General features: G+C 38.3%; 1 protein-coding gene across 4 annotated transcripts in view; it reads left to right on the forward strand.

The window, feature by feature from the left end:
* ARHGAP10 (Rho GTPase activating protein 10) overlaps positions 1–12,314 on the forward strand; it is a 136,536-nt gene that overhangs the window by 31,052 nt on the left and 93,170 nt on the right. For all 4 annotated transcript variants that reach the window (XR_014882838.1, XM_010709544.4, XM_010709545.4 and 1 more), the window contains exons 2-3: positions 6,824–6,919; positions 7,003–7,064. Coding sequence is in view for 3 of the 4 variants with exons in the window: in XM_010709544.4 (XP_010707846.2) it covers positions 6,824–6,919; positions 7,003–7,064 (158 nt within the window). In the remaining variant the exon portion in view is untranslated. The remainder of the gene's footprint in view (positions 1–6,823; positions 6,920–7,002; positions 7,065–12,314) is intronic.

The raw sequence follows: 12,314 nt of genomic DNA on the forward strand, positions 1-12,314 counted from the left end.
CCATTCACCACCACTCTCTGAGCCCGGCCCTCCAGCCAGCTCCTTATCCAGCCAAGAGTGTACCCATCCAAGCCTTGGGCTGCCAGCTTCTGCAGATGGGTGCAGGGGAACTTGTCCAAAAGTTTCTGAAATGCTGGTATTTCCCTGAGTACTGTTGAAATTTGGTAGAATAATCTCATAGTTCCCTGCATTGCAAATTAGTTTTTCTTAGTCCTTGGTTTCCAGCTGTTTTTTCTTTTAGTCTCTTTTGATGTGAGAGAAATGGAGGTTTAGAGGGGGAGGAAGGTGGTTATGATTCCCTTGAAAGCAGATTATTGTGGAATAACAAAGATAATTTCCATCATAGTTGACTGACCCTTCAGCAGAATCTTTGAGGGTGCAGGTTTTATGTCAGGGTTCTGAAGAAGTGGCTTGATGGGCAGGGTTGTAGTGCTAAGGACAGAGCTTATCTTTTTTTTTTTTTTCCCCTCCATGAATGGTATTTCAGGCTGTGCTCCTGAAAATCTGAACCAAAAGATCACATCACTGCCTGAGCAGTCACAGGGGTGCACATTTTTTGGGAGAGCTGGTGTAGATGCTCTGGGAGAACACTTGTCTCCCCTGAGCCCTTGAAGGTACTCATTTACCAAATGCCGGTGATGCAAAATGGCCTTGTCAGGGTGGAGTAGGGCTGCCTTTCTAATTTCAAAGATCCAAATTAAAAAAGCAAACAACCAGAGCCCAGGAAGGTGTGGTGCAGCTGAGTGACACTAAGATAGGACTTGGCAGCTTCCCTACAGCCACACAAGATGCTACTTTGTGATATTGTGCATATGGTAATTAGCATGTTAAGAGGTGGTTCCTTGATGCTGAGGAATGTGAAATTTGCACCCCTGTACTTGTGAGAACAGAAAGAAGAGAAATGAGTTAAATGTTTTCATGGTTGAACATTGGAGAGTGAAATAAGGTAGAAAAGATAATACGTGTTTTATTTTAGTATGCTGTATGCTTTCTTTATGAGAAAATAATGGATTGAGATTCTGGATTTTTTTTGTATGCATTTTGCATATCTGTGAACATAGATATCTACTCAAATCTGAAGTCTTTAACTATTCTGTTTTAATTAATGTGAAGAATAGTGGCATTTGTACTATAATATTGGATTATACATTTCACAGAAGGAAAACCTTAAAATAGTAACCTAACAAATTGAGATCTGACAGACTGTAGTTCTCTCCCTTTAGAAGTGGGAAGGAGGTTAGAATGAGTCTGTCACAGTGCTCAGTTGTGGCTTGCTCAGACATGAGAAGTTGTGTTCAGTCAGGGAAGCCATCCACCTTATCAGCCTCTGTTTGTGGCATATTTAGTTAGTAATCCCAGGATGGACTAAAATGCTCATCAGCAATGACAAGTCCTGTGGAAGAAGGACTGAAGACTAATTGGTTCCTAACAGAGGCAATGTTCTGATGAATATTAATGTCTCCATTATTCATTTTTCTCTATTTCTCTTATTTAATAAATGATAAACACTTTGTAACTTTGATAGAATTATGTTTTATATTCTTTGGAGGCCAGTGGGAAAGTATTTGATTTTTTTCCTGAAAACTTGCTGCTCACAATAAATAGTATTGTTTTTTTTAATCATCCATAGCTTTTTTTGTGTAGTAGGTACTGCTGGTGGAATGAGATGGTGAAGTCAGAGGGGCTACAACGTGCGGGCATTGGTGTGATCCCAACAGGAGTGCCGAGGGCTGCCCACTGAAATGGGGAAGATGTCAGCAGAAGGAAACTTTTTATTGGGTGGTGCTGATGGACTTATCTCTAACCTGAGCACATAAGCGCAGAGGGTGTGAAGCATTGGCAGCTGAGTGCTTGGGGGCTGCGGCTGGAAAACGTGGCTTTGTTGGGCCAATGGCAGAACTATTACTAACTGAATTAGAATGAAATGTTGTTCTGGTTTTTCTCATTTGTTTTAAGGGTGTGGGATGTTCCAAAAAAGCCGACGCTGTATTGCGCTGGAAAAAAAAAAAAGCTACTTGACAAGTCAGTGATTAATAACACTTCATTTTTAATCCTCATACTTGGATTTGCTGAGCTTTCACAAACTCATAGATAATGTGACATTATTAAGCCTAAACTCCAGAAATCTTTTTGTTCTTGAGTTCTGTTCTGTCTTTTGAAGAGAAATGAATAGCTTCGTCTTTTGGCTTTATTGATTTTTTTTCTGTTTTGATGATTCTTTCAATATATTTAGCAGATGAAACTTCTTGCTCTTCATTTTGTTTCAGAGACTTGAAATGTGTTACTACTTTTGATCTCCTACACAGCTTGCATCTACTAAGTTGATAAGTAAATCTTGTTTATCCATCTTGCTAAGGTAATAGTTAAAGCCTGTTCATGATTTTAGTGTTAAGGATTGTATTAGATTTATTGTTCACCTTATTATAGGGGACACAGAAGAGAAACAAGGTTCCTTCTGTGAAGGTAATAGCAAAATTAGTGAAGAAGGTAGCAGCAGTGTGACTGGTGAAAAGGCTAATGTTGGTGCTTCATAGGGAAGATGAGCTTGGTAGGTGTCTGCTCACCTTTGTTATTGAAGGAGGGCAATTTGAACCCATGTTAAACAAAGCTGCTGTCAGTCTGTCATTCCTGGAGGATGTCTGTTAAAATAAAGAAGATTATAGTTAGCAATGAGGAATGGAGAAGTAATGCCAGCTCTTCTTAGAGAAGTGTTTTGATAGAAGTAGAAGTGAAGCTTGTAGAAGTGAAGCTTGAGGTAGAAATCTGCATTTTACTTTAGAAAACGTTAATAGAAAGGACTGTTGCAAGTAACTAATTCTCCTGCCATGCAAAAGGGGTCTAGCATAGCCCTAGTACTGTCTTGCTTTGTGCAAGAATTCTAGGTGAGATGAGTAGCACTTTTGACCTCAGAGCAAGCGGAGGACTGATGTTGAAGAGGGCTGGCTGTGCCTAGCTTCTCATGTCGTCATGGTGGCTTGACTCAGATAAGAAACAAAAATATTTTTCACCAAACCTAAACGGAAAGTATTCATGTGGGGGCACCAGCAGCGCATTTGGTGCAGGATGCGTGGCTGAGCACAGGTGCCTGGTGTGGAAGTGCTCCAAAGGAAGGCAAGGGAGAGAGGAGCTTCTTGTTCCTGATCTTGTGTTTCTAAGTAGCTGCGTTTAAGCATGAAAAGGAGAGTGTACTGGCTGGGACAGTAACAGAGAGAAAATTAATTCATTTTCTCTTAAGAACGTGAGTCTTTTGAAGTGAATCTGCCTTATGGATTTGCTAGGAGTTACAGTTTATTCAGTGTTTGGTTGATATTTAAACAGTGTTTAATCTTGGATGTCCTGTTCTTTTAGACCATCAGCACCAGTCAACGATTGACTTTTACCAGCTCAGTAGCTTTCAATCTGCGTTACTGTGTTGAACAAGGAAACTAAAATGAAGGAAATTGATTTCGGGCCTCCTAAATTCTCACTGTGCTTTTTTTCCTTAGTAGACTTGAGTATTATTCTCATAATCACCGTGACAGTGCTATTTGGTAAATATTTTGTACTCACATACTGTGTTGCTCTGTTACGTAGCTGGCACCCACATGGTTCTGTTTCTGCTTTATATAACATGCTGCTCTTGTAGCCTCTGCTGCTGATGGGGAACAATTCTGAGGTGCATCTGTGAGTGTCAGCTGAGCGGTTTTGCTGCAGTAAAGGTCTTCTAACAGAATGGAAGAGAGCCAGACTATGCCTATGAAACTTCTACAGTAAGCAACAATGCTCAGCATTTAAATCATAAAGCAGTAGCAATGGAGCAGATAGTGCTCACAGTGGCATCAACAGGCAGATTTTTGTTTCACCTTAATAAATACTTGTGTATGTTTATGTGCGTATTATAGACTACGTGGAATTTATAAGGGCAAAGGCTGTGGAGCAGTTTCTTGCTTTTTGCCCTGTAACTGAAGTTTTGACTGCAGATGGTGTCAAGCTTCTACCTCTGGCTATGGTTTGTCAAAGGTCAAGAAAATCCAGCACAACACTATGTTATCTTTTTGAGTCTAGCTGTCATCTCCATCTTCCTGTGTTGTAGAAGAGTAACCTCTGTATTCTCATTCTACATTTCTCAAAAGTTTTCCTCCATCTCTACTTGATACTCAGCTTTGTTGCTTTTATCTTAAGAGACAGAGCAGAGACTTTTCAATTTATGTGACTAGAGAGGCAGCGTGGTTCTGCCCAGCAGAGTGTTTGCTTTATGTTAGACTAGTGCTATTTTAGCCCAAGGAATGAAAACAGAATGTGAACTTGAAAGTAAATTTAGACAAAATAAAAAAAGATAGATGAATGATATTTTAAACATTGATGATGAATCTTGCAGTTAACATGTGCAGACTAAGCAGGATTAAATATCTCTTTATTCTGGCAGCAGTTGGGAGTCTGATCATTGCAGTGGTCTGTTGCACCAAATGGCAGAATTGTCCTTACCTATCAGGGGGTTCACTTCTTTCCAGTTGCACCTCAGAATGTTTGACTGGCTTTTGTTTTGCTCAAATGACTTCTCACGTGTTAAGTTCTTATCCTATTTCAGTGTCTTTTCTTCCTGCTGTTGTTTCGTTAAATAAATGTGACTTTTCTGGCCACATGAGATCATACTTTCATGTTCTAAACTCCCAACCTCCTCCCATCCTCACATACTTCTTAAAATTTTGTGAAACAGTTCTTAAACATTTCACAGAGATAAGTGGAAATACATTACAAAGCTTTAATGCATTTTCATGAATTTAGTACAGGAACTCTGCACATCTAGCTGTAGAACGTTAAAACATTACTGCTTCCAACCCTCGTGTAAGAATTTCCAATCTCTTAACAAATGTGGTAAGAAGTGTGTGAACGTCACTTTCCGAGCCTGTGAAGAGCACAAACTGTTGGGTTTCCCATTGAAAGCACTGGAATGCAGGCACAGGTTCTGCCTGCAGTCAGTGTCACCAGAGAGGTGGGATAAGCCGCCCTGTAGGGGATGGTCTCACACTGCTCTGGTAGGATTTGGCAGTGGGGAGGATTTAGGAAAGGCTGTGGTGTTGTTGTGTGCCTGCATGCAGTGCTGTGTGCCGTGGTCAGAGTTATCCAAGTACTTCACCTCTAAAAGTAGGGGATACAGAATAAATAATTCTTGCCTTCAGTGAGGAGTTGCTCTCATGTGACAGGGCTTTGGCAAGAGATTATCAGATTCAAAAAAATTAAATGTGTTTGGGAGAGTGTGGGTTGACAGGCCAATTCTCTCACAAATAAACTCTTTTCAGCCTCATATTGTGACTTGGCTCACAAACCAACATAACATTAGATATTTGAGAAACTTGGTTGTTTGTTTTTTTTTTTTTTTGAACTTCTAATCCTCTCAGAGCTGGCAGAATGTTTTTCTTTAGTTGTCTGCTTTAGAAGCCTCTTAACCCACAAGATGTCCTGCTGCTCATAGGCTGAAGAGTACATGTGCAGGCTTCAGAAGCAGCTGCAAAAGAAAGGCAAATACCTGACAGTGTGACATTGATGGGAGTAGCACTTGTAAACAATAGGTGAGAAGAGATCTTAGGAGAAATTGATGAGAATAAAGAAATGTGAAATGACAAATATCAGAAAGCATTTTTTTTGTTGTCTTGCTGTTGGTAGAGTATTTGTGACTTAACCTTTGATGTGGTTGAACTTTCAGTGCAGCATAGTATGCCAAAATTGTACTTGATTGTGAGAGATGATACAACACACAATGTATTGCATGCAGGACCTGACATAGTTTAGGTGTTTTTTGTGCTTTTTATTTGTATGTTTTGAAAAAATTTTGAGTTTTTAGTTCCTGTTCAATATTAAAAAAAGAAACCTTAGCCAATGTGCTGAAGGTTTGTTCTTAGCCCTTTCAGAACTGCACGTGATATGGAAAAAAATACAGATTAGCTAAACATATCACACTGCCCTTAGCCTTGGCTGACCAAAAATCTGAATAAAACCTCTACCATTGAGTAAGAGCATACCAAGATACGTGTCCTTTTTTTTTTTTTTTTTTCTTTCCTCCATTGAGCAATTCCTTCCCTTCAGAACCCGTGACATTACCAAGCCTTCACATCAGCACAACAGAAAAGTGTGTGCATACTGTTTATTTCTGCTGTTATAAATCCTAGTAAGGGCTTCGCTGCTCAATTCAGAACCTAATTACTTCCTGAGGGATGTAGAGTGTAAACCTCTGACCTCAAATTGTCAAATGCTAATAGCTAAAAACTTTCTGAAGAAAAATGGGTTAGTAATTAAAAAAAAAGTAATAATGTAAAATTAATACTGTGAACTTGCTTTTAGCCTGGTTTTAAATCCTTAGAATTCTACTTCCAGAGCAACAATTCTTTTCAGTTTGACTTAGGTCTCCTAGTTAAATATTTATACGCATTCTACAAAACACGTATAGGAAGTGCCAAAATGTGTATTTGCACTAGCAAATACATTAGGGAGTTTAGGTTAGCAGAGAAGCCTTTTGCTGTCACAGCTTAGTCAGAGTGTTGTGGCTTAAACTTCTGTAGTTACAAATCTGTTCGTATGGCTTGTGACCATATGGTGAAGTTTAAGAATAGGTCTGATACAGCACAGATGATTGCACTTGCTTTGTACTGCATAGCCTCATATAAAGAAATCTGTGTGACGGACTCCCAGATGAGAGCAGAAGCTTAGACAACATTTGTTACCTTGTAATGTCCTTAGGCAGACCTGTGTTAAGGGTTTATTGTAAAAGTTGATCAGGGGTAGGAGGATTTTACAGCCTTCTTACAATAATTCTCTAACCTTCAATTCTTGCTTTTTTTCTTTGCAGACCTTTCAGCAGCCCAGAGAAAATTTGCCCATTCTCTGAGAGACTTTAAATTTGAATTCATTGGAGATGCAGAGACAGATGATGAAAGATACATAGGTAGGTAAGAAGTGATTATAAATGACTATGTTTTTTGCTGTGCCATCCTGCAACATGGTGATAATTTTTTTTTTTAATTGTAGATGCTTCTCTTCATGAGTTTTCAAACTTCTTAAAGAATTTGGAAGAGCAAAGAGAAATTTTGGTGAGTTGCAATAAAAATTATAAAAAGCTGTACATATGCCAAAGATAAGATCAAAGTTGAAGTTGCTGGCTGTTTTTTTTTTTTTAACCTCCAGGGTGTTATTGTTGCTTAACAGTGAAAGCACTCGTGTAGTCTTTGAATCTGGAGTCTAGAGTTAGAGACAACAGCTACTTCTCATTAAAGAAGAAAGCTATTGTGATAAAAATGGAGAGGTATAAGTTGGCTTGGTAGTGTCCCAATAGCTCATGGCTAGTGTGAGGAGTAAAAACCACCTTAACATTTTTTTGCCCGTTAGAGTGAAAAGCAAGATGATAGACATAATACTGCTGGACACACGAGGGGAAGTTCCCACACATGTGGGAAGTTGGCCACATTTGGATCCAGGTTCTTTATTGCATTAGCTTCAGGATTTACATGGGCTTGGGATGCTGTCTGTTGACTGGATACAGTAACAGATTTACGAATTATTTCTTTGTGGGTGAGCGATCTGCTGTATGGTGTATGAGGTTCATGATTACACTGATTACCCAAAACTAATTCACGTCAGTTTCTTGATGAGAAAAGTATGAAATGCAGTATCGTATTAGAAGAGTTACAACTGTGGAGTATACTGTGGGGCAAATATTTGATTCCAGACAGAAAGAGTATACTCTCTGAGTTATCAAATGACCATTTCAATGCATCTGTAGTCCTCCAAATGTTATGTATCGTTTTTAGAGTGAGCTAATATAACAGTGGACATAAGTCTCTGAGAAAATAGTTGTGTGGTGCTGGGTAATGATAGTTTTCAGCAGCTGCTGCTCAGAGTATGCTTTAACAGTGGCATGAGCTGTTGTCCACATCGAGACTGTGGGGTTATTGCACTCAGATGTTTGGAATCGGGTTCAGAGATTCACAGAGTTTCCACTAAGATATGAATGTTACAGCAAAATTATTTTCAAGAGCATCCATTCTTTCTCATGTGCATAATCAAAGAATATACAGACATTATGATTAAGAAATAAAGAAAAGAATTTGGCTAAGCAGGTTCCTATACCAAAAAGAGAACAGACTGAGTACTTACCCTTGTCCTGGGCTCACTGTAAAACTTCAAAGAAGGAATCTCCAGAATAAGATCCTTCCTCACTGGCAGTCAGCTCTTAAATGGGTTTAGGAGAGGTGGAGCCAGGCTCCACCCCTTCCGGCAGCACAGGTGAATTGCCTTCACCTGTGCTCCCGTGGCTGAGTCATTGCTCACCTCAGGTGATCAATCAGAGGTTCAGGCCATAATTCAGCAGGTCCCATACACTCATGTTAACAACTTATTGAGCATTTTACCCTTTATCATTTTGGAGGCCAAGATTTGATTGCTCAATTCAATTTCAGAGCTGAATGTTGCACACAAGAAATTTCAGTCATCTAAAATAAGCTTAATGAAATGCATTATTAATTATAGAATTTAAAGCAGTTCATACATTGGTTTGCAATTAATTTTTGTGCACTTGAGAAGAAAGCTAAATTGTTCTTAACCATACAGTATATTTAACAAATTCATGCTTAAAATACATTCTGAGCTATAATGAGATGCTCATCACCTACACTTACGGTTTTCTGCAAAAGTATTGTATATGGTGAATCAAGAACGTAATTTTTTCTCCTTTTGTTTAGCACAAATTCACTTGTTTGATAATCACTTGGTGAATATTCACATGGTGGATATTTAATAATTTAATTCAGATGTCTAAGTCCTGTGTTTTGTGTTTTTTTTCTTCCACTTTCCCCTTCAAAGACTGCCAAAGCCATATCCCAACTGTCAAAGGATTTAGTGGATGGTGAAAGGAGAAATTTTTAATCCAAACGTTCCACTGAGCTATTGTGGAGTGGACAAGATAAAAACAACTTAATAGTACTGTAGCTCGGTGACATTCTCCAAGGCAGATAAGAAACAGGTCATTTTGTCCCCAAGGATGTCCTGGAAGTGCTTGTTATGTGTTAGGAATGAGTCCTAGGACTGCCCTTTTGACAGTACCAAATTGTCATGCAAGTGCAGGGATGGAAGCAAACTTCACAAGGTTATTAGGAAAAGGTTGGGGACAAACAGGCACCAGTATAGTGATGCTAAGATGTGCAGTCCCTCCATCCAGTTATTCCTGCTCTCCAAGGAGAGCACCAAACCTTCCTCCCACCCCAGTTTTCCCAACTGCAGAATTCAGTTTGATTCTTGTGATGTGGCAAGAAAACAGGTTTTGTTTGCTGCCGTGATTTAAGCTGATAAGCTGTACAGAGCTGCCTGGTAGGTCCACCACTGACGTAACGTATCACATAACTTGCTTGAGATTATTATCCCCTTTCCTTTCTCTTGAGCTCCCTTTTTAACACCTTTATACTTCCCTTTCTCTATCCTGTTCTTCCAAATGAACAACCTGTCCCAACCAGTTTTACATATTGTTTCTAACATTACTAATTGATGCCCAATGTGATACTGCTCTTAACATTCCTTCAGTCATCTCAGCATTGTATGGTACTTCTGGTGCTGTCATCTGCTCACATTCTGATGTGCTGGGTTTGCATGTTTCTACTCCCTCAGAGAACTATAGTGCTCCCATAGAGTTGCCTCGAGTTCATTTGTTTCTTCCCTAAGGCCCCTTAACCACACTGATTAAATACAGCCAGCTCTCAAGGCACGTCTGTAACTTCAGTCAGCTTCTCTCACTGTTATCTGCAGTGTCCAGCAAATATCTCAGGTCTGTCGAGTAGTTTCTCCTGTCCTTACCTTTCTTCTATGCAAGACTTGAGTTAGTTGGATGGGTTTTGCCTGCAGACCTATCAGAGGTGTGATTCGTAGCAGGGTCTCGTGTACCTGGGCCATCCCTGACGACTGCTTTGCCAACCATTCTTTAGAAAAAAATTCAAGGCCAGGGATCTCTCTAGTTTTACCCCAACATTTAGTTGTTATTCTTTTTTTTTTTTTCTTTTTTTCTTTTCTTTTTTTTCTGATATCCATCTAAGTCTCCCTTTCAACTTAAACAGAATTTATTTACTTATTTTACCTTTTCTGCAGTGGTCATGGAGTAAAACTCATCCCTTTTCCATCACAGAAGAATTTTCACTGTTATGCTTTCAAAGGCTAGAGGACTGCTATCCTTTCAAAGTGGTGTTTTAGTTCTGTATTTTTCCTGATTCAGTTTAGTTGCACAGTGTTTAGCACATCTCTCTTTTATGTCAAAATTGTTCTTAATCCCACTCAGTTCTTAATTCAGATAATTTTCTTTTGAAAATTAAAGTCTGCACTTCTTAAAGGCTGTTGTTTTGTTTTCCCTTTCTGTAAACTTTTTTTTTTCCAGTTAAATAATGGATAGATAGCTTCTCTGTGTTCCGAAGTACCTAGTAAAAAGACTCATTTCTGTATATTTTTCTTTGCCTCCTGCCAAATAGAGAATGTTTTTGTCTCAGTCCTTCTAACTGTATCCCAAGTACTCGATTATTTCCTTTTTACTTCATCATATTTCATTTTCTGTAAGATTTCTGTTGCAGTTAAATTCATCTCGCTATATTTCTTGTCAATTTCTCCAAGACAATATGAGCTCATTGCTTTATTTTGTTATGGTCTCTTCTATTTCTGCGACAGTTTTAGCACACTTTTAATCCTTTTGATACCTCCCTAGGAAAGACGGTAAATTCTAAGCTTTTGAGCATAATGTCTTTCTTTTAGTCTGTTGTTCTTATTCCATAGGACTCTTTTATGTTTCTTAAAACTGCTTGCAGTCCTTCCTCTCAAGAATCATTTTATATTTTTAATGTTTCACCAGTTTCTCAGAATCAAGTTCAGAATTCTTCTCAAATTCATTGTTCTCAGTGTGTGTCAGAAACATGGGAAACTGATTCTGTGTGGAATTTTAAAGACAGTAACAGCAAAGTCTCTTCTGTCTTTTTGTCTTTTTCATCCTTCATTGGCTTAAGAAAAAAAAAAAAAGTGGAAGCAGAGGGGTTTCCAAGTTAAAGATGTTCTTAAGGTTCAAACATTTACACTCAGAAAGTTAAAGGTAAAATCGAAATCATTTGTGTGTACTTACATGCATTTATACTTACCTCTTATGATTGAAGTACTTAAATACATGAGTTTATTTCACAGGTTAAGTGCTCACTTAACATTTAATGTTTGTGGATAGTTTACTATTATTTTTAAAGTATAGTTTAATATACTTTAATATAATTTAAGCATATTTAGTTTACGCTCTTCCTACTCTGCTGTGAAGGTATTACTTTTTCTGAGCTTTTCCTTGTTACTCAGTGTGCAGATATTTAATAGTTCATAAATCTTAACCAATTTTCTCAGTTATCTGAAGAAATCTATATGAAGGAACAGTCATTTTACCTACTGATCTAGGTAAAAATTATCCTGTACTTTTGGATGGTCCAGTGTAAGATATCTAAGATCTGTGCAATAAGAGTTGATGGCATTATATGTTATTCTGATTGTGTTAGATGCAGTGGCAATACAGACTGCTAAATATAACTGCCAAGACAACAAAAAATACGTTTATCAGTGATCACTTCTGAAAAATTAGGTTGCTGACAGCACACCGAACATCTCAGATACAGAGATAAAAGCCTAGATAAAAGCTTGGTTTCTCAGGACCTAGACCCTATTTCTTCACCTTCCTGTGAACTGTTTAATTTGATCAAAATCTATTTCCACTTTTAGGAACATGCAAAACAATTGCTGCTGTACCTTATTACCTAACCTTCATTTATCCTCTGCGTGGCATGAAGCCAGATGGAAATCGTAGAATTATTGAAATAGGCAAACGTATGCTGGTGAAAACTATTCAGGCAAATCCTTTACGTTTTGGTGATTCCTGACATTGGCTGTTTGAATAATCAGTTTTTGAATGTGAAGCACAATCTTCTGAAATAGTTTCCTGAGTTACGCGTGAACTCATGCACTTCATCTAGAAATCAGTGTTGTTTGTATGAAGGGATAAAAAAGGGCAAAACCAATTTGGGATGTATTTCCTCAGTCTCTGAGTGAATATGACTGAAAAGCTGCATTATCCCCAGCTTCCTCTTTTAGATAATTGTGGTCTTACATGCATCAACATATAACTCAGTAGAGAATTTTCATTCTGTTATTTCATCAACAGGAAATGTTTGGAATTTGCATTGTAAAACTTCCAACAGTTTGGATTTTGCTGGTTGTTAATAACACCACTGTTTCTTGTGGAGAACTCCCTTCACAATAATTGGACAGTTCATTCTTGACTAAACAGT

This window comes from Meleagris gallopavo, chromosome 4, assembly GCF_905368555.1.
Source record: "Meleagris gallopavo chromosome 4, MGAL_WU_HG_1.1, whole genome shotgun sequence".
In the NCBI taxonomy this organism is placed as follows: Eukaryota; Metazoa; Chordata; class Aves; order Galliformes; family Phasianidae; genus Meleagris; species Meleagris gallopavo.